This window comes from Epinephelus moara, chromosome 11 (genome assembly GCF_006386435.1).
Source record: "Epinephelus moara isolate mb chromosome 11, YSFRI_EMoa_1.0, whole genome shotgun sequence".
Classification (NCBI taxonomy): Eukaryota; Metazoa; Chordata; class Actinopteri; order Perciformes; family Serranidae; genus Epinephelus; species Epinephelus moara.
The window spans coordinates 13,945,768-13,969,756 of NC_065516.1; the positions used below are offsets into that span (position 1 = coordinate 13,945,768).

General features: G+C 39.4%; 1 protein-coding gene across 11 annotated transcripts in view; it reads right to left on the reverse strand.

The window, feature by feature from the left end:
• abi1a (abl-interactor 1a) overlaps window positions 1-23,989 on the reverse strand; it is a 69,754-nt gene that overhangs the window by 39,368 nt on the left and 6,397 nt on the right. For all 11 annotated transcript variants that reach the window (XM_050057226.1, XM_050057227.1, XM_050057229.1 and 8 more), the window contains exon 2: window positions 11,385-11,552. In XM_050057226.1, coding sequence (XP_049913183.1) covers window positions 11,385-11,552 — 168 coding nt within the window. The remainder of the gene's footprint in view (window positions 1-11,384; window positions 11,553-23,989) is intronic.

The window sequence follows — 23,989 nt, forward strand, 5'->3', positions numbered from 1 at the left end:
CTACTTCACTGTGCTCATTAGATGGTCTCGCCACCGTACATCCAGACAGCATCATTATGGAAGTGAAACACCCACCCTCCAGTTTCCCCCACATTAACACTGTTAGCTCTGTCAGAAATGTTGACATTGTTAGCACTGTTTATGCTGCTGGCACAGTTAGCTGCTAGCCATCAACTCAGCCATGTTGAGAGCTGTGTGCAACAGTCCCTCTGAATTATAAACACCCTCATTATCCTTTGAGTTTTGGACCCTCTGTTGCATGAATTCTGGAATATTGTGATGGACATTTCTCACCTTTTTTGTGACATTTAAAAACAAAATGATTTATGTATCAGCTGAAAAATACAATTAACAGTTTAAAATATATGAAAAATAAGGGGGAGTGTGTGAGATTTTTGGTGCTCCATACCAATATCAGAACCATAACACTGTACAGAGTTGCTGATCAAAAGCAATGACAAAATTATTTCTTACCAAATCATTTTTACAATACCAATTTTCCAGTTGAAGGCTTAACTGCCTTCCATTAGAATTTTTGTTACCACTTCCAATCTCCCCCCTACTGACTCCCATTAGCTGCTTAGGGATGAGGATGCTGCCAGAAGTGTGCTACCAATATCACAACATGTTTCAGCAACAAAAAACACTCACACCAAAATGTGCAAAACAGAGCTGCAAATAATTATTTTCAAAATTGATTCATCTGCCATATTTTGTTGTCTATTTTAATTGTTTAATGAATTACTTTTTTTAGTCTATAAATTCCCATTGCAAGTTCTTAGAGCTGAATATGTCATCTTCCAATTCATTATCTCTAGACAAGTTAAAAATAAACGCTGCTGGCTTCAATTTACAATATTATTAGCTGACTGTGTACTGCAAATTCTTACACTTGAGAGACTTAAGCCTAAAAATATTTGGCATTTTCATCTCATACATAATCTATCTTCCATCAATTAACATTAAAACAGCAACAATTTGTAAAATGGATTTATTATCAAAGCTGTATAATCAGGAAAAAAGGCAAATATTCTTTGGATCTCAAATGTTGGGATTTTGCATATGTTTTAGATCATTTTAAACTATATTTTGGGTCTCTTATAACTTCATTTTTTCCACATTTAATAAACCAAACAAATTAAAAAAATTATCGACAGATGAATCCATAACAAAAATAAAATCACGAGCTGCAGTCCCATCTTAAATTAAAGGCATATATCTTTGGATTTGATGTTTTCTAATCCAAAATAATTCGAGACACTCTCAATCCAAACTTGCCACTTTCCAATATCTGACCCATGTCTTTAACCTTTAAATAACTACAGCCTCAGAGGCAATGGACCACACAAAGACTCAGCCACACACACAGACGCGACACTATAATCCACTGAGAAGAGAAAGAGACATGTAGACTATGTGTAAATATCCAGCAGTGAAAAAAGAAAATACAGACAAACTCTGCATGGAGCTCTGCATTTCACAGCCAGGCAAGTGGGAGAGACCACCAGGAGAGGCAGGAGAGAGACCAAAATACACAGGCAAGCAGAGGGATCAGCAGGAAACACACACACACACACACACACACACAGAACTATAAGGCTTCATTTCCTGTTTGGATGAGTGCCATTCTGCCTCGACGGGAGGTCAAAAAGCAAGCACTGCAGCACACAGACGCAGCCCTAAGTCTGTGTGCTGCATGTGTGTGTGCGTTCTTATCATGGCACTGTACACACAAAAGCAGCAGAGTCTAACGGCATGCAACTGCACATCCGAGGATTGAGGACTGGAATGAAAAATAACCCAAAAACAAAATGCGTGCCACGCTGAGATCGTAAATACAAACAGTGGGCTGACTCATGTGATCAGATAAGAATATTGTGTAACAGCATCTCAGTGAACCTCATATCTGTGACTGGCAACACACTGGGAGTGTACAGTAGATGTGTCAGCTGCTTTCTGCATCCAGCCTGTTGTAGTGCTGCTTCATCACTGTGGTCACTGGGTTCAAGCAGCACACGGGCCAGATCCAAATGTAAGTGCAAAGCCATTTAACATCATTGTAAAACACAGCTGTACTGGCAAAACAGTGAGCTGTCAAATGGATTTTCTACAATAAAAACATCAGTTATTTTACCCCCACATTAGATATACACACTCAAATCTGACTTCATTAATTAACTAGCGGCCAATGTGCGGTATAATAATAGCTTCATTGACAATCTGATAAAGAGGGAATCACTTCTTGCACTTCAAAATAAATGTCAAAACAAAACAAAACAGTCTCAGTGAAATACTAAAGGAGTAATGATGCTCCCACGTAAGGAGTTCCCCACAATTGTTGCCTGAGCTTGACTCAGTATTTCCTCCACAACATGGAAAATGAGATGGAAGCGGAAAATTTAGTCATTTGTTCTTGCTAATAATGTTCCAAACAACAATTATAACAATTTACTCAGAATTGAGGGGGTTTTCTGAGAGGGTGGCAATAAAAATTGCTTTGACCACTTTCACATCAATATGGTCGTCATTTTTAGCTCAGCATATGTGTGGGTGCTGGTGTGAATGCATCACTGGCTATTTTAAGGTCACGGGTCTTCAAGCTCAAGTCATCAGAAATGATTTCCTTTTGTATTTATATCTCATCGCAAAGACATGCATGCACTGAGGATGTGACCGTATATCATAGGAGTTATTTTTACTTGCAGCCCTACTCTTAATTATCAAAAATGTACCTGTTTTAAAGTCATTCAGACCTTTATTATTATGTCTTCGAATTAGCATAAATTCAATCATAAAAATGTATGAAACAACCTTTAATTTATAGTTTCACATGAAAAACATTTCTAAGATAACTTCTCCAAAAGCCTTTGAACTGTATATAATATAAGTTCCTCATTATTATCGATTTTGTATTTCTGTGAAAACCGACAAATTATTTCCTCAAACAACTCACCAAAAACTACATTTTACAAGATTACATTGAACACATCGTGAGAACATTACAATTTATCCTCCACCAGCACTCAATTTTACTGAATGTAGCATGAACGCAACATAATGTAACCCAGTAGTTATGCTGCATTCCATTTCCCTCAGAAGTCAGAGGTCGGACTTGGGAATGACGTCACATTTGAGTCGATCACGTTCCAGTACAAAAAAATCAGAAGACCAACATGTTGGTAGCATTACCAGTTCAAGCCAGTTCAGCCATTGTTAGTGATACTGGTTAATAACAATGCATTACACTGCATGTTGCACAGAACGGTGTGTCTGACTGATGTAGTGCAACACAAACCACACAGAAGAGCTAATAAACGGTATAATACTACAGCTTTCACTGCTGTTGATGCATAGAGCAGCCATTTTGGATTTTGAGGTTGGGATTGGTTAGGTTCGTCCAACTTTCCAAGCCAGATATCCGACTTAAGGGGGCGCTCCAGTGAAAACTTCTGACTGGGAACATGGAAATTATGACTTAGTGCAGCTGCCAACTGCTAACAGCTAACGTTAACTAGCTCTCCTCCTGTCAGCGTCAACATGGATTTGTTGTTCACAATTAAGCATTAACAGGGAAACATGTTTATAGCAAGTTCACTGTGTCCTTTTGTCCTGAAGACGTCCTGGGGAAGATCACTGTTCATCCCAGACATGTTTTCCCCAGAATGACGGAACATCGTTAGTCTTGAGCCCTGCTTTTCAGTAAGCAAAAAATTGATGTGACAAAACAGAAAAACATCCTACTGATAAGGTGATGGCAGTCAACAAGGCAAATATTGTCCGATACCGATGTGTGGCCGATAAATCGCTGCATCCCTCCTATCACAATTTGTTTTCATTCCATGTTTGCTAAAAATATTCCAAGTGTACCAAACAGTGACCTCTGTATTGTGTATCGTACTGAACTATGAGATGACTGCAGGCCTATTGTTGTTCCCTGAGCATGCACAAAGCAACAATATGTATTCTATTGTTGTATCTACTCTTCTTCCTGTTATTCAGAGTTTCTCTAAATAAGGCTGCTTTTATTCCATTGTTATGTCTTGTTCCCCACACTAACACTCCCTCGACGAAGCTGCCACAGGCTCCGAAACTATGACTCTGTCAAAAGAACGACAGAGGGTGGAACAATGACAGTTTCAGATTTGAGAACTTTAGACTTCAGAACTTCCAAATAGAGCTCACGTGTAGAGCTACATACCCCTGGGTTCAGTTTTATAAAGCTTATGTGGTGCAGATCAGAGTTGAGGAAGAAGCTACTCCATTAAACTTCAGATATCAGGAAAACATTTTCATCAGGACAGAGACGCTGCAGCATGCACATAAGGTTGTATGTGCATGATCTCCCACACGCACACACACACACACACACACACACACGCTATTCTCCCTCTCTGCCCTTTCTATTCGGGGTATCACAGAGAAGTCCTCAATGTGAGACATTTTCTTCCGCCGGAGAGACAAAGCGCTCCCTGTTCGCAGCCTCTTAGCAGCCACTTCACACGCAGCACAAGGTGGAAGCCCCGCGAGCTACTCTATTTTCCCATCAGCCCTTCCGCCTCACCACTGCAGAGAGACCCCGGCTCGTGAATGGCAATGACAGCAGGGGAGGTGATGCACAAACAAATACCTGTCAGCACACACACACTCACACACACACACTCAAATATTTGTGCATCGGTAACTGCACACACAGATTCAAGCACACACATTTTGCTGCAGCCTGACCCTGACTCCCACTGAATATCAATGAGCAGCTCAGGTGAAGATACTCCATACCTGATAAACACAACAAACTGTTTCAAGTGCACTTTAATTAATGAGAGCACATGGGAGTCATAAGATTCTGATATTACTAAAAACAGTTTCTGCTGGCAACTTGATTAGGGTTTTAACAATTTGTCAAGTAGTTTCCAACCTGGAGTTTGACACTCGCAGTGTCAATGTGATGAGTTGCAAAGTCATTAGCAGGATAAGAAAGCAGAAAACATATTTGTTCAACACAAAACTATATTAATTTTTTTAGCCATTCATCTAACCCTTGCTTACTTGTTTCAAACTTCCAAATAATTTGGAACACTTCATTTGGACCTTGAGATGGTTTATAGAGTACTTGTAACATTTCAACAGCTTATTTATTGAGAGTCAACAATTCAACGGTTTTGCTTTATTCTGTAGATGTTAGACAGATTAATTATAGAGATAGGTGATAATTCATGAACATACCTACATATTTTCAGAATAATTAAGCTGAACTTGAACTATTCAGTAAATTATTTTGAAAATATGAAAGTTGCTCAGTGATGCATGAAGCCGAAAAAGCTCCCAAGCAAACACAGTAGAGACTAGCCCAGCCAGCTGCTTCCAGTTTAGCACTCTGGTAACTTAAATGGGGATAAAATGATTTAGTCTCGCAGCTCTTCTAGATTTACCGAATGTTATCAGACCGAATGAATCAAACCCTGGTTGTGAAATAAGTCATTTCATGGGGGCTGCAATGCTCAAAATAATGTATCCACTGATTTACAGATGTCTCTTTCCCGATGTAAGTCTATGGGAAAAAGACTTTTAGGCCCCATGGCATCGCGTGACGGGCTTGGGGTTTGTAATTCCACTGTTTGGCCACTACGAAAATTGGTGTCAAAGTCCTGCACACATCCTGGTGGCCTTAACAGGAGACATTACATCACCCAAATTCTAGCTTCTCGTCAGTGAGCGCGTTTACATGCACACTAATAAACCGATCATTATCTGGTTTCTGGAGTTACCTGATTATTCAAGCGGTCATGTAAACAGCATAATCCGATAGACTTTATCAGATAAAAGCCATTATCTGATTATGAGAAATCAGATAAACACACCTAGCTTTTTCCCCAATAGTCAGATTATTCGGTGCATGTATACCCTTTAATCTGGTTTCTTTCGGGTTTTGCTATTTTATACTCCCACTCCACTACATTTTAGAGGGAAATATTGTACTTTCTACTCCACTACGTTAATCTGACAGCTTTTGTTTCCTTTCAGATAAAGATTTTACATAAAATAATATATTTTTATATTCTCAGTGTTTAAATTGTCACTTTTATTTTATCTTACTTATATGTTATGCACTTTGTGTGACAAGTTTATATACAATACACTTGTATATTGCACTTTGCAGTACTTTTACTCCGAATCTACCCAAAGTATGTAAAATTGGCTCCACATTGATAAACTACACATTAGAATGCTCTCACATGTATTTGTTAATGATAAAAACAAACAGTACTGTAAGAATATAAGCTGTCAGCATGATGAGTGCTTTATTTTGCAAATATATGACTTGCGTACTTTTCGAGGTTTTTCAAGGATATGAGTACCTACTGTAACAGGAAGTTTGAGTTTTATGTCATGTACTTGAGGAGAAATCCAACTGAAGGACTGAATCATGTAAACCAGGTTTTTCTGATTATCAGATTATTGAAGTGCACGTAAACGCGTCAAATCGGATTATTACCATTACCTGATTATTCCCAGTTATCTGATTTTTGTGCGCATGTAACCGTGCTCATTGTCTTCCTGTTTGCCTTAGAATTGATTTAGAGATTTTACCGATCATTTCTAAAGCTTGTCTAGGTCTGGCACTAAGCTACACAGCAGAAATGTTGACCTTGTATGAGCCAGTTCACAGCTTTTGACGCTCAAGTGGGGCCTTTCTGGCTGTTTTGAAGTCCAGACTGAAATCTAAAGGTGACCATGCTTTTGCAATCAGGGCTTCTCGTCTTGGAACGACCTGTCTGAGGAGGTAACATTTGGGGAGTCAGTAACTTCTGTAAAATCACTAAAACCCAACTTTATAAACTTACTTTTATGTGATGTTGTCTTTTTTGGATTTCATTGATTTCTTCTTTGTATTTATTTACATTCACACATTGCATTTTTTTTTTAACTCGCTTTGTCTGGCTTATGTTTGGTAGGACTGTTTGGCATTCTGTTGCTATATTGCCTTTTAGGTATCCTGTTACTGCTTTTGCTTTGTCTGACAAAGTACTTTGTAAAACATGTTTTTAAATGTGCTATATTATAAGAGTCATTATTATTGTTGAAGAAATTAAGCATTGGTTGCAGCCTTACAGTTGTTTAATTGCACTTTTCTAACAACATTCAAAAAATACAGAAGTCTTTTAATGGCTAAAGGTATTTAAAAGATTCAAACTACTCTTATGATTTTGGCGCATCTTAGTTGTTCCCTTTTTACCCCTTTAAAAAGACACCCTTTGTGTCTTCCAACACAAGCAGAATACAAGATAAGGTATGCTCTATTAGGGTACAATATAGCACAGCACACTTGACATCCAGCTCAGAGGGATACCAGTTCCAGGCGGGAGATGCCACCGCTAAGCTGACACACCCTGACCAGAGTGAACCCCTTGTAACTGTGGGCGAGCTGAAGGAAACTGCCCTGACGCCAGGCAATGTCTCACCACACACTGACTGACAACTTAATGTAAGAGAGCCTCGTCATGAAGCATCCCAGCTTCAGGGATGGACAGAAACTGGACTACACCATTAACAGGAGGACTGTGGACAGAAAAGAAAAAGCTGGTATGATTATGTATAGCCTAGTAAATTCTGAGGTGTGTTTATTATTCGTGTCTCGAGGATAAAGGAGTCATGCTCGTGTTTCATTGGTATTCACCTGAGAAAACTTCCTTTCCACTGTTAAATCAACATATATCCTTGGAGCTGCAGGCTTTTCTCTCCATTACACATTCAGCAGAACGCAACGTTGGCCTCGAGGGCCGCCGCTAATATCATATCCATGAGTAGCGAGGGCAACATGATAATGATCCACCTCTGAACCGGACGGTGGAGAGCAATAAAAAACACCCACACGGCCTGCAGAGCTCGCAGCCCGGTCTCTTTATTATTAAAACAGAGATACGCTTCATTACGGAAAACACATTAGGACCTCGCCTTTTGCTTTTACATAAAACAACTAGATGGAGATGAAGATGTTGAGCATGCAAGGGACATTCTGCGTTTTTAGAGTTTTTAGAGTTATCAAGGCAAAGCTGCTAAATCATTCAGATTTCTCAGGGACAAGTTATGCAAATAGGGATGGCGTGTTTTTCTTGTAGCTGCGATGACTACAAAGTGGAAGTAAATTAGTTTGTAGTTTGATTTTTTATTCCAGATAGACTTCAATTCATAAAACAAAAAGGAGAAACCAAAAAGTTGGGGAAAAACATTTCTTTACTGACCATCAGCTGACCTAACGTGACACCATGTAGCTCACCATCACCATGGCTACGCCAAGTACACAAAGGTTGGCATAAATATAGCAGAGGAAGGATGGAATTTCCCATGCACGAGACAAGAGAGGGTGATGAGCACTTGCAACAGAGACAGAAGTCAAACAATGTAAGCCAGCTTGGAGTTTACCGGGTGGCGCTGGCTCTCTTCTTGTGATCTAAAGCACCATATCTAACTGTGTTCATATGCTTTTCCGACATGGCCCAGGGGGTTGTCATGGAGACCAAGGCAGGCAGTGACCTTGGTATCGGCTGAATGCTATTTGTCAGGATATTGACTCAAAACCTGGAGAGTAAATATGCCTTTTTTTGGCCTCTCTCTCTCTCTCTCTCTCTCTCTCTCTCTCTCTCTCTCTCTCTCTCTCTCTCTCTCTCTCTCCTCTCTCTCTCTCTCTCTCTCTCTCTCTCTCTCTCTCTCTCTCTCTCTCTCTCTCTCTCTCTCTCTCTCTCTCTCTCTCCTTTCTTTGCTCGTCATCATCCATCTTCCATTTCCTTCAGCCTTTCCTCTGACTTGCGGGATCCCTCTCTCTCTCTCTGCTCTCTCTCTCAAGCCCTCAAGTCTCACAAGTCCTCTTTGCTTCCATTAGACTGAAAATCTGACCTTCAGTGTATCCTGAAAGAATTTCTGGCGCTCTTAGCAAAGCTCTGTCAGAGGAAAAACACCAGATAGCGGACATGGGAAAGACAAAACTAAAAAGAAATACTCCTCCCATTCCATCACAGCAAAAATAAACAGCAAATACCTCTCCTTTTTTCACTTATTTTCTAAGTTCGGATTCAGCCATGACTGTGTTATACATGAGTTCCAGGTTTGGTGAATGCCACCCACTCCTAATCTACGAGGTGCCACATGGCTGGAGCTCTTTGTTTGATTTGTCTGAGCTCTTAATGCCTTCATTGGATGAGCGGCTGGATTTACCTGCACATGGCAGAATCCTCATGCTATAGAAAGAAAAAGGTTAGGAAAGAAAAAACTACAAAGCCACAATTTTCAATACATGTTGAAGTTAGGAATGACGTGTTATAGAAGTGAGCATTACAGATATTTATCAGGGTATATCCTCAATCATGATATAATACATTTTCTGGAAATTCAGTTGAGAAATTGGTAATGATTAAATAACTAGACAGGAATGTCTGTTTTTTTTAGGTGATTCAATAGCTGAAAAATCTAAATATGTCATCACATAAATGCATTAATTATATGCTCTTTGATTTCTAAAAACTCTGCCCACGATGCCCTAATTCAACCACCTAGTGTAGCTTCCAGTGTATTAAGGGTGCAGCAAAACCTTTGACAGTTTATTCATATTTTGCCCATCATAAGCCTAGAGCTGGGTTACATGGCCTACATGATAATGCAGTATTTTTAGGCTATATCATGATACACTGTATGTATCTCCCGATATTTTGAAATCTTCTCTGAACTACTGTAGACTACCAAAATACCAAACTACAAAATAAAATACAGTTACAATAAAGTTTAGAAAAGTACCTATTTTTGTATGATAAAGTTGAATAAAGTACTGTTATAATAAAGTTAAATAAAGTACGGTAATAATTAGGGCTGACCCAAAAAATTTGAAGCTTCAAAGCTTCGTTCGATGGCACGGGATTCGATTGTGAAAAATAAAATTTGAATATTCTGCCTTTTTTTTCCTCCCGTTTTTTTTCAGGGACCTTGAACGCAACACCATCTCCGACAAGGAAATAGAAAGCCAGATGTGCAATGAATGGAGACCTATTATCCTGCTTGAACCCAGACAACTAAATTCTTTCAACAATGTGACTCAAAATAATGATAAAATAGATTTTATTGATGTAAAATAATATGCTGATGGTGACATTTTCCACAGGTCCGGATCAAATCAAAAGTTAAACACTACTTATCAGCAACCAGAAGTGTTTTTTCGTTTGTGAATATTTTTATCTTAATTCTAGAGTTGCAAGAAACTACCTTTTTGTCATAATTTGTAAGTTATTAACTTTTTTAAAACTTTTTTTTTGCTCAGCAGTCAAATAAAGTATGGTCATAATAAAGTCAAACAAAGTACTGTTATATAAAGTCAAATAAAGTACAGTTATAATAAAGTCAAATAAAGTACAGTTATAATAAAGTCAAATAAGTTATAATAAAGTCAAATAAAGTACAGTTATAATAAAGTCAAATAAAGTACCGTTATAATAAAGTCAAATAAAGTACCATTGCAGTGAAATAAATCAAAGCAGAACCACTGGTGCTTTTACTTTGAAGCATACAGCTCGTCTCAGGCTGGAAGTGTGTCAACAGTTAGAAGTTAATGGTTAGGAGAAAGTTAAACTGTTACCGCAGTGCCTTTAAACGTAAGGATTTATTCACTGTTAGCCCAAAAACAAACCAACAACTCTCTAGTTCACATATTAATAATCTTTGCAAGTCACACTGGTGCTCCATGGTCGCAAAATGTGCAGGTACAAAAACACATGCCTCGCCTGCTAACACACTATATGACCTAGGAGAGAGAGTGATGTTGATGGGTGGGGTGTGTGCGAGATGAATCATGCTTGTGAGTCTTGTTTTTTTGTGTGTCTGAGAGGGAGAGAGCCATAAGACAGTGGGAGAACTGAAAGGTCAAAGTGAGAATCATGCTGGTGGCTAAAAAAAAAAAAAAAAAGACGTGACAATTTCTAATTAATGTTTGCAATATAGTCATTTTCTATATGTAAGATGCTACTACTGGCTAAAAGACAGATCTATAAGTATGTCCCTATGTGCGTTAGGGCTGCTCAGTAATCAGTTGTGCAGACCAATAATTGCAAGTTAGATGGATTGTGGTGAAATGTTTCATAATGCTTGTGTGCCTCTGAAGAAGACAAGGGCACAAAAGAAAGAAAAACAGACTCGCAGTCATTTGGCCAAACACACAGACAGTCAGACACTTGTGTAAGACTGATACACCAATAAAAGGAACCATGGATATTACAGAAGGACTCATACTGTGTTTGAAAATAACAGAGTCTGTGTAAAAGTGAAAGGAGAAGTGGGAAGTGCGGAGCACCATTCTTCACAGCTGTATGGTCTGTGGTGTGTGTGTATCTGTGTGTATTTCTGACCTGGGAGATGTGGTTGATGGAGGACTCCATGCGCCGCAGCTGCGAGGCCTGGATGTCCAGCAGCTGCAGTACATTGTTGGCTAAGGCATTGATCTGGTAGGCCACGCTGGCCAGGGACTGGGTGGTGTAGGCTTTGGTCTCCTCCAGAGCTTTCCTCTTGTCCTGGGCCTGTGCACAAAAAGGGATTAGAGAAAAAAGGAAGATGAAAAAAAGATGGAAGAGGAACCCAGTTACTGTTAATATCGCATCACATTCGCATCCATCTTCCAGGCCTGTATCCAGGTCAGGTTTGTGGTGGATTCGGGCCAATGGAGCAGCCAAGACATCCTTTTCCCACCACGAGACTCATTCCCCAGATACCACGCTCTCTCTGAGGGGATTTGTGATGATGTAACCCATCCTGCAGCAGCCATATTGGAGGCTCCGAGAACAGAGAGTGAACAGCTGACTACATTTCTGAATTTGGCCAGCTTGATAGAATACAGTTGGCATATTCAACAATACACTGTCTAATTTCTGCCTTTGTTACTGAGAAAATAGTTTGCTTGTGAAAATTTCAAACTGCACAATAAATAACATCTAGAAATTATATAAAAATGTAGCTAATGCTGATTTTTTGGATAGCTTCTGATGATGTTTTCTCTTTTTTTGTAGGCAAACACCAAAGTTAGCGTCACAATGGCAAAAAGCCAATGGGATTTTTCTATTGGATTTTTGATTACTACAGAAAATAAGATCTGTGGCAAACAAACGTTTATGATACTTAGACCTTTTTTTCCACAAGAACAAATGAACACCATTTCTATGATTTTTGCGGTGTAAATGCAATCGGCAGAAGTAAAAAAAAACTCAAGTTGGTGATGAACAAACTACACTAGGTCATGTGGCTTAACGTTGCATCTACAGCAAGAATATAAAGCCGTGTTCAATATAATGACATTCAGTAGTCTCATTTAGCCTTTAATAAATCACATAAAGGCTTCAGAATTTACAAGCAGGGTATTTATTGACGCATTTTAGGCATCGAACGAAAAAAAAAGCTCACTTAAAAAAAACATCGACTTTCCGTCGGGAAACGGAAGCGCTAAAATGCTAACTAATTTCCGTGTTTTATGACTCATTCCTGCACCAGTCTATTATCTGTGTTGTATAAAACTCATTTCCTGCAGGCTTTAACGACGGCTCAGAATAAATATACTAAAATATGGCTAAAAGTCAATAATTTCCAGGAAACTAAACTGTTCACTTGTTTAGCATTTAAGTATGTTTGCTTGATCAGAAATGACAAATGTTAACAGCTAACTGCACTAGTAACAAAGAGAAGCTGTGAATTTAGCCATACTTTGGCAAAAATATAAATGTTTAGCACATACTGAACATGTAAACAGACAGAGAGGAAATGATTCAAATCATTCAAATGTAGTTTGTGAAGTTTTGCTGTATTTTGCTGCTACTATTGCAAATTCAAAGTAGGCTACAGCTAACATTTTCTGCAAAGAAACAAGCTAACATAGCTGCAAACTTTTAGTGGGGACTGTTTTGATGATTAAAAGATTTCGTGGAATCATTTTTTAGTGTATTTAGTAGAATCTCCCATAAGCATCAAAAGCACCAACTACTTTTTTAAATTAATTAGCTTGCTGGCTAGTTAGCTGCCTTTTAGCAATTTGGCTTTGTTTATTTGGCTTTGCTAGGCAGCTAACTAGCTAGCAGGTTAACTTCTAAAGCAACTGCTAGGTGCGTCAGTTATTAAATGTGAGCTTACTTCACCTCTCAAGCCTACGTGCCATGAATGTTTGATACTAAAAACATTTTAGTGGATTATTCCTGAAATGTATTCAGCAGAAACTAATAAGCATTAGCACCAGTGTGGCTGTTTTATTTAATTAGCCTGCTGGCTAGTGTTTGTTTAGGTTGACTGAGCTGACACAAGCTACAACTCATAATGCTTTAAGACAAACTAAAGCTTAAGTTTAGTTTTCCATGATAACCTATAGAAATACACAACTGTCAAATGTAGGCTATTTATCCTATTTTAACCTGGTATGTTTAGAAACTACTGAGTGTGTCAAACCGCTGCTCAGTAACAGGCATTCTGACAGTTACAAAGATGCAAAAAGTGGCTAAACCAGAAAAACTGTGGTGATGACACTTTCTTTAGAGCCACCTCACATCAAAACAGGCTGAGGCAAAGAGCCGAGCCTCAAACTGAGCCATCATGTTTGATCTTTGTGGGCTGTTCCCAACACTGCTCGCTCATAAAGAGAAGTCCAAAGAGCGCTGCCTGGAGGGGCGACACTGGGCTCTGATAACAGGCTGCCGTAGCAGGGGGTAGGTGGTGGTGGTGGAGGAGATGATTACTGGTAGTAGTGGTTAGAGGGCAAAACAGAAGAAAGAGAATCATATGAAGACTATGGAAAGACAAAGTGAAAACAACCACATCACTGCGTGTCTCGCCTCCTCTGGCAGCGCGTAACTAATCCAGAAGCAATCCGTACGGCTAAAAGCTCCTGACCTGGAGTGCTGCCGCGCTGGTTAGCCTCGGCCGGGCGAGGAGACGACAGCTTTTAGTTGTGTTTCTTTTAGTGGGAATCAGAGCAGCAGATGTGTTGTGCGATAACAGCCTCAGGAAGGAGGAGAGATTCCTCCAGAGGACTCGGAGCAAAAGGCCATCTGTTGAAAGCACGTTCATTCATGTGCACACACAGACACCTACTACTGACGCTGCAATATGCAGTATGAAACATGGAGTAGCAGCTGCAGGAAAATATAGAAAACAAAAATAAACAAACAAAACAGCCTTACATCCACGACAGCGATTTCTAAATTGCAAGAGGTTGCAGTTTTTGCTGTTTAGGGACATCTCAAACAGCTTACTGGACAACATATGCTTGGCTGTGCAGGACTGCTGGCCTACATACCAATCTGCAAGTCAGAGATGGTGCTTGTGTTGTTCACACTGTGAGAATTTCTCAGCATTAGAATTTCATTTGTACCATGAATCCATTTTAAGTAGTATTTTTTGTGAACTGTAATGTCAAGAAACAGCACAATTAAAGGAGCATTCCAACAATTTTACCCTAAAGTTCAGTTCAGTTATCATGATGTTTACTATATATCCAGTGAACTCAGTTGTATGATGTCTTCTGTGGCTCTTTCGAGAACTCTCTAAAGTGGGGTTCTGGCTTGAACTTGTGTGACAAACTTGGGGTGTGGAGTTTGAAAGATGTGGGTGTTTATCATGAGGCAGGGAGGGAGGTTCTAATGAAAGCATGTACTCTGAAAAATGAAGGGTTTTCGACACATAACTCTTTTGCTTCAACTTGAACTATTCGTGGTGTATCTCTAGCCTCTGGTCTATCCCGCCTCATCGTTCTGTATTTAAGATATGATTGTGAACTCGGGGGACAGAGTTGTCCCACCTTTAGGCCGGCAGCAGAGGAAGTAACCGTGCTGAATCCATGTCTGTGTGAAACAGACAGCCAGCCCGACAACATTGGTGCCATGTTTTGACAACATGTTATGTGTGCAACCCACTGCCAGGAGATTTAATAAGCAACTGAAAATGTCCACAAATTGGAGGTCCTTGCTGTCTGAGCAGAGTACAAGATTAACCCCTATATGACAGGATGGTAAACGATTGTTATTGCCTTGATATGTTGTTCTTATTGTTCAGAAAGTGCCCAACACTTTGAAATGTTATATGTCACATTAGAGGCCAACGCTGTTGTGTTACGTCACACCTGTTGCACCTCTTTAGCTTCCGGAATGCTGGCATGCTATCTGAAATCACACACTCGGGCGGTATTATGCTGAGGTTGTTTGGTTCTAGTGTAAAAAGCAAAGCCGGCGTAATATAGGGACTTCGTTGTGGACCTATTGTAGGATCAATGTGTAAAAAGGGCTTCTTTAACTTGACTTTTTTAATATCTGGCAGCTGCAGAGCAAAGACATTCAGCGCCACTGATGCTGCCACGAATGCTCAACTGTGATAAGTAAAAACATTCTGCATTAATTTGTAGAATGTCTGAACTACTGCTATTTGCTGTGATTTGCAATCCATATTGCAACTTTAATATAACCAAACTGCACATTTAACTTAGTTTTGTGAGCATCTTGCAACTGTAAAGTGCACAGGCAAACAGCATCATTGATGCTTCAGTGCACAAATGCTGAACTGTGATGTGTAAAGAAACACAAATTTACATCCTGCATGTCCTTAAAAAATATTCACTCAAGGAAGTCTATGCTTCCACACAAAGCTCAACATGTGATGTTGTTTAGTCTGTTTGTCAAAGGCTGCATTTGATATGTTTTAATATGTGTCCAATCCAATTTCACACTTATCATGTGTGAATGCTTGCTTTATTCCACAAGTAACAAAACTGTCTTTAAGTTTGAGTCAAAACTGACATCATTTCACATAAGCTCAAGGAAATAACGGGTCTTTTTCTGCAATGACAAGACCACGATGAACAAACACTTTGTTTTTGACCAGCTACAAGATGATACGGCTTAAGATGACTAGTCTTCTCTGTATCAGTTTCAAAGTTGAAGCTGTTAAACTACGCCCAAAAACTGGAGCACCAAAGACTTATAACAGGCATGTCATCTACTACAGTTTCTCAGTTTCCATTTCCCCAGTGACACAGTGACTACAACCACAATGAATCATATTAATTGGTCAGGAAAGCTGATACACTGAATGGAAAGGGCTGACCGGGGCTGTCCCCTCCTTTCCTGGTTTACATCATGAGGTTAAATCTTTAGCCTCGTGTTAATCACACAACTGTAATTCTTCAAATCCAGAGCTCTGCCAGCACGATCAGTTGCACAGAAGGTTTCTTTTAATTTCTTAAACAGAGGATGAAATAATCTGAGCTAACATGTCAAAAACACGCTCAGCTCCTAGAGATTTTTTTTTGTATTTCAGGACGAACTGATCCAGACTGCATTAGCTGCCAGAGCAGTGATACGAGGTCAGTGGTGGGCGTTGGGAGGACAGATGCGACACTTGATTGTACTGCCACTGGCGGCATCTTAGAGCCGTCTGCTCTAGTTAAAGCCCCCGTCGTCCCTTCACTTGTTCATGCATCATAAGTCAGCCGTCCACAAATCCTCAAACTAACCAGATTTTATGTTCAATTACCCAGAATCTTCACTCCCTATGACATCCATCTTCAGCTAGAAGGACTACAGTAGATATTAAAAAAAACAGAACAAACAGTGCTTGACACATTCACCAGGAGAGCAGCAAAATGTGTGCTTGCTCAGTACAAAAGGTAAATAACAGCAGCGGAGAGCCGAGCATAGTATACCGCAGCAGGAGATGCAGAGAATGAGGTGAGCTCCCAGAGAGCTTTAGCGCTCCTGGGGCACTTTATCTCATATTTCTGAGCTGAGTAATGACTGAAAGAGACTGCCGAATATCCAGGCAGTAGTAGACAGGCTGTCAGCACCTCAGCTGGGTTTAAAAAGGGAGTACGGAGGAATGCACGGTCCGTGTACACAAAGCAAAATTGTAGCTGGCAGCTGAGGCAAGCTAGATAATCAAACAAGCCCTTAGAGACAGCAAAAAGCACAGGGCCAGTGTAGCAATGCTTGGCTGTAGACGCTGTATGTAAGCATGTATGTGGCCTGATAGATCTGGGACCAAGAAGGGAGTGGCAGTCACAAGAACAGATTTGTTTCATGGGAGGTTTTTGAGGCACTGAACTGGATAAATACTTCCAATTCACGCTGTCACCTATCCAGTCTGGCAAGATAACGGCCGACAACCGCCACTGGAGTGCAAACTTTTTTTTTTCAACAAGGTGGTGCATTCCTTTACTGTCAAGGCCCGCTGGCTGCCTTAAGATGGTAGGAAGGAAAGGTCCAGACTTCCTCCCTGAGGATAGAAACACTGTTCAAGGGTCAGAGGAGGCGTAGCTGCCTCTCCACCCAGAGGCCTGAGCAGAAGTAGGAAATGGACCAAATGAGTATTCCTACTGACTCCCTTACATGACTAATGGAAGATCTGGGGAAGTGAGACAAAATACCTAAATAAAAACTCAATGAACCAACCCTGTAAAGTTTGGAGCATGACAAAACCTCTTTACAAAGGGATAAACAGGGCTTTGAGTTTTAAAGTTACAGTGATGATACACCGTTATATGAAACTAGAGGACCTTAAGAATACACTGGTATCATCTATGTCATGCTGACATGGCCACTTTCCAGGAGGTCCCTTAAACTCTCACCTCTAGGTATCTCAATGAAAATGGGTTTCATGGCTACCCACAATCTCCCCTTTATAGACATGCCCACTTTATGCTAATCCCATGCAGTTTTGGGCAAAAACTAGAGTTGTTCCGATACAGGTACCAGTATTGAAAATGCCTCTGATACTACCTTAAGTTCTGTATTGGGAATCGGAGAGTACGCCAGTCTATGCACCGATCCGACACCACAAATTCTTCTTTGCCACTCTTAAAACACTAGCCTACATAGCCAAGTTGTTCTTTGCAGTCACTGGCAACTACTGTTTTAGAGCATTGAAGAAGAATGAATTTTTGATAAATAGTGTAACGTTAGCAAAATGTCAGATATTTGGCATTTTCTATGGCATTTATTTCTAAACCTATTTGTTGATGTTTTACAAGAGGGTTTAACCTGAGCCATGCCATACAATGATAGCAATCATTTCACATCCATACAGGGTCAGTAGTATACAGCTGTTAATTTGTTGTTACTTCAAATTCAATGGTACTGGATTGTGACTCAGTATCAGCTGATTCGCAAGCTCAAGAATCTGTATTGGGAAGTAAAAATGGTATCCGAATATCCCTACCAAAAACCATGAAGTTTTTTGCAGGCAGTATGAATGTGTTATTTTAGCCTATTGTATTAGAATATTTTTGCGTACTGGGGTTCCTAAACAGTCTTGGAATTGCATAAATTGGATATGACTGAAAAGCTGAGATTACTGGTATTGTGGATTCAATGAGTCCAGTTTTATTAATGTGTGATGATGTTAGTCCCAAAAGAAGCCATTTAATTTTAGTGAGACCATTTAAAAAAAAACAGACATCACTGTATAAAATGACCTATTGTGACCTCCATGATAATCACAGCGCAATAAAATTTTACAGCCACAAATTAGAGACCTTGGGCATGAATGGCTTTCATAGGTATGTTGACCATAGCAGGGTTTCTGAGCAGTTTCCAGAACAGAAGTGCTAGCTATCTCTTCGCCAAAAATTGCAAGTTTTAGAGAACTCTCCAAATGTCAAAAGTTTTTAATACCAATTGGCTGCATGGGTTTTTCTGTGGGGTTCCTCAAGGTCTTGGTGTCTTAGTGTGCCATTTTGGAGGGATTTTTTGCTATTTTTTATCAATACTCATGGGTAAAAAATGCTTAAATCTGTGTAACAAATGGTAATCAGCCCAACAATTGCTGCAACAATCTTATTCGGCATGAAAATGGCCATCATATATTTTCATCATAATGTTCTACGCCCATATACACTCGAAACTTTGAAGTCTGAAAACCAAAACATAATGTTTAACACAGAATTCTAACTGAAGAAACTTGACACAGTGCTGAACTGCATCTCAAATAAATCTTCAGGTTCCCTGCTTTCAGATGACGTATATCACTTCTGTGGAGCATATAATGTGAACCTGCTACGTCCCACTGAAAATCCCCTGCCCTCCCTTAAAAAACAAAAAGCTGACAAGCACATTTGCATTTATGTGCTCCCACTTGTCCAGAGGGGAAATGCTCTCAGAACGGGAGAAAAAAAAAAAACTTACAGGAATGTTTGGAATTCTGCAACATGTCATTCGCCTTCAAAGTTTCAAGTGTTGCTGGAGAGCTCTGCTACAGTGTCAGGAGTGCATGGAGCTATAAAAACAAACATGCTGCAACGGACCAACCCCAGATTTGTTTTAGCTGTGAAGTGGACGGGTTAATAAAGAAATCTGAGGTGAACGTTCCTTTGAAAGCGCCTCAGTTTGTGTGGTAACTTGTGTAGTCAGGAGCAGAATGAGTGTAAATCCGACTGGAAGGTTGTAGAGCTTACATGGCACTTTGTATCGACCGCTGATTGCTGCAGACTGGACGAGGGTGAGATAAGTGAGACAGGAGGCAGCTTACAGCTAGTGCTCTGTGGGTTGTTATATTGATGTAGCTGTCTGACATCCAGCGGCTGATTGGGAATAAGGTGGAGCCAATGAACATGAGATCTGACCCAATGTAACTCAAGCTATTTCCTTACTATTTACTTCCTCCTGCCATAGAACAGAATGATATATTATAAAACAGATGGAGGGTAAAACACTATGGTCACTTTGCCAGTTTCAATACGTCATCTAGTGAGTTTCTACTCCAGCTAGTTCTCTATTACTGCGATTTGAAGACATAAATTTGATCAGACATGATCACATGAAAGGACAAATTCCAGTATTTGTCTCATTCTCTTTATTTTTGACCATTTCTTATGCTATTGGTCACGGTATCATTTTATTCACCACTTCTGTGGGGCTGCAGCTAACGATTACTTTCACTTCAAATTAATCTTCCAATTATTTACTAGATTATCTGATTAGTTGTTTGGTTAAAAAAATAAAGAAAATTATGAAAAAATTATTTTATAAAAAATATGAAAAAAAAGTCAGAAAATTATGGGTTGTTTGACCACAACCCAAGACATATAATTACTGTCATAGATGAGTAAAGAAACCAGAAAATATTCACAGTAAAGAAGCTGGAATCAGAGATTTAATCAATATCAAATTAGCTGGCGTACAATTAAATGGTTGACTACTAATTGGTTAATCGCTGCAGCTCTAAATGCTCTCTCATACTGATTTGGGAGATGTAAACTCTGCCAAGAACAATATTGATTGGGGCCACTGGGCGCGTCACTTTTTAAAAGATCTAGTTCAAACAAATAGGAACACTGAACTTGCTTGAATTAATTCAAAATAAAACAGCTGCATTTTCAAACACAGCAAACAGCTTTACCTTTATCACCAAACAAACTACGGTGTTGGATCAAAAGTGCACAGCACAGCTTGCTAGTTTTCCCTCTTTTGCGTTAGCAAAAATAACAATAGGCTAGTTTACTGATTGGGCATGAGGACAAATAAAAGGTCAGATGGAGAGTTCATTTTGGAGCAACCCCTGCTGTTACTCTTATACTTATTTAAATTTACAGTCACAAACACATTATTAAATACCACAATCAAAGCAGTTTGCAAGGTTTAGGGTACTGCTTTCTGTAGGAGGTAGGGCGGAGAAAAACTGACTCTTGGCTGCATCACAATTTTCTCTTTGCGTTTATTTCTCAATGCAGAGAAGTCAATACAATCTCCAATTTAAAACCCAAATCTCGACATTATGGTCACCTATAATAATTCTGTAAGACCAGGCTGCACGTTTCTTACAGCTGAACCGACTGGATGGTAAAATTTAACGAATACATGTGAGTTGTGTTTACATTCTAAGCTAAGCTAACTTGAGTTGTGGCTGAGCGTGAACTTATGGAAGCATTTTGGCTTTTATGGCATCGAAGAGGAAAGGAACCTGGACAAGAGCCACACTATATGAAAGTAAAATCGCTTAAATATCACATTGTTGCCCTACTAAGTTGCAATCCAATCAAATCACAAGGTGCCTAGAGATTCCCAGCCCTAGTAGGAGGTAGGGATGGGGGAAAAAAATTGATTCAGTATAGTATCGCGATATTTTTGTATAGCGATATCGTATCATCACACAGTGCCGAGTATTTATTTTTTTAAATTATATAAATCATCAATATTACAAATATAAATTAAACTTCAGTTAGCCTACCAGAATTATATATTCAATTGCTTTTTCAGTCCACTAGATACATTTTGCTGCTGCGCACAAAAAAAAAAAAAAAAAAGGGCTGCAGTGAAATAACAGACTGAACATTTTATCTTATTATATAAAACATATGTTGACAAAGTTTTTCTTCAGGGACAAAATTTACAGCTGTTACAGTTTAATCACAATATATCGCTATATCTTTTATGGCAATACAATAAAAAAACTATAAAATCGCAATAATATTGTATCGTGACCTAAGTATCGTGATAATATCGTATCATGGATCCCCAGGTGATTCGCAACCCTAGTAGGAGGCTCATTTCCCACATCTCTACAATCAAGGTGGTGACTTAAATGTGGTATTAGCTTACTACAGATATATTTGTATCGGCAGAGTCAACTTAACAACAAATTTCAGTACAGAAATGTAGATATAAAATTAAAGTAATTTAGAATCAGTGTTACGGTTCATTCTTCAACACCAGCGAGCTCTGATGGGTTTTTGTTTTTTTTTTACTGTAAAATGTCCTGCTGAGAGTATATCTTAGTGACAATTCAACTTGAGCGATTCAAAATGTTCATTCATACTATGCATCTTATTTGCAAAATATAGCGCCATTAAATGTTTCAACTCTGAAATATTGATATCAGTATATCAAAAATGAATTATCAAATCAAAATGCACTCTGAGAATAAACTCGAGGTTGACAAATACACGGACTTCCCTTTAACTTTACAGATGCTGGAACTAGTGCCAGTACGCTTTGTTTTTAAATAGCATCAGTATGATCTTAATAAGACTAACTTATTGGACACATGTCCCGCAATGCTTACTGGGAATTAAACGTGGATGATAACAAGAAACTGAGCTAGATAAAGTGTTAAATATATAGGATTAATCGAAAAAAAAACTGCTATATGTATTGATCTTAATAAAATGATGTATGACAACCTCTTCAGTAAGTATCCACATGTTTAAACAAGAAACTGTGAGAAACTTATCTTCTACAGAAACCACCTGAGGAGACAGACAGGGTAGTGAAAGTGACACTGGAACATGTTTGGAATAAGGAATAAGGAAAACCTGCAGACTTAACAACTTCAATCCTTCCTTGAGCTAACTCTTAGTTCTTTAAAAAAAAACAAAAAAAAAAACTCAGCAGTACGCTACGTGAATTCATAAATCCTCTGGGGCAGATGGAGGCTGACTGAAAGGCCATAAGGTCTACCTGACCTTGAAGAACTGCCAGCGCACAATTAAAAATTCCTTCAGTATGTCAGCGAAGAGACACAAAGGGGAAGTGTGCACATGGAGGAAACTCATTAACCTTTCCTGAGTGACTTGATAATTGGTTCGTCCAGGCAGAAAGTCTCTGCTCCATACCTGAAACAACACATTTAACTGACAAACAAATAATCAATCTTCACAGGATCTGAGAGTTGGAGGAACGGCTCTTCCTTTGTGCTGGGTCACCCTGACACAGAGGGGTGTTTGGGTGTAAGTCGCACTTTTCTACATTAAAAGAAGAGTGTGAACAATGCACAAAAACCTGGCACATCTTCTGTATTAATCCAACGACAAGCAGACTATTTTTGTCTGGAACAATGATGTCAGTATACACGTAATTTTCCGAAACTCCTACTCTCTAACCCGACTGTAACAGATCAGTCTGGACCAAACCAGCCCCGCTCAGCTGAGGGGGAAGGAGTGACAGGTGGTCAGAAAGGATGAATGGGCCTGGCTGGTAGGCTGAGAGCCGCTAGGCCTCGCCATGCTGGGAGAAAAACCAGGCCACTCCGCAGAGAGAGAGAGAGAGAGTTGGAGAAAAAAGGACAGGAAATGAGGACTGAGGGTAACCCAGAGAGACAGAGCTGTGTGCAAAAAAACTGCCACCTGCTCTCTTCCAGGGAGAAGAACTCACATTAATTCACAGCACAGGACAGGTACACCAAGGTTATATGACCAGGACATGAAGAGGACGTGTCTCTTCTGTCGTGAGATGCTACCTGCATTGATTATCACATTACAGCCCCCATTTCCAAACTGCTAATTTAAGAGCAGAACTAAAAGCACAAGTGGGCACCATGCTGGCTCAGCAGTCACATGCCCCGAGCTTGCAACACTGCATCTGATCTGGTGTTTGAACTCTTGGTTTGCCATATGTCTTACTTCCATTTCCCTGTTCCTTGTTACTGTATGTGGTTTCCTTCAACCTTTCCCAAGAATTTCTGGTAATGGCAGTGCAATTACTTTAAAACAACGCAGCTAACAATTCATTTTATTATTGACTAATCTGCTGACTATTTATAGGATTAAGCCTAATTGATTCATCATTTTGTCTAAAAAAAATTGTGAAAAATGCTCATCAAAATTTCCCAGAACCCAAAATGACATCCTTGATTTGCTTTAGTCCAAACAGCAGTCTAAAACTCAAAGACTGTTCATTTACTATCTTAAATCACAAAGAAAAGCAGCAATTTCTCATATTCAAAGAGCTGGAACCAGCAAATGTCTGATATTTTTGCTCAAAAATGAAACGATTCATCTATTATCAAAACAGCTGGTGAATAAATTTCTCTCGATTGACTTATCTATTAATCGCCCTATCATTGTTAGTTGCCAACTATGGTAAACTGTTCCATTCTTTAAGACCTACACCTACATGTGTTTAATGCTGTCTTAAACGGGCCATAAAAGAACCTTATTGCACTAAAACCAGGGCTGTAAATTAACTTTTTGTCTGCCTGCCAGTGTGGCTGAAAAGACTTC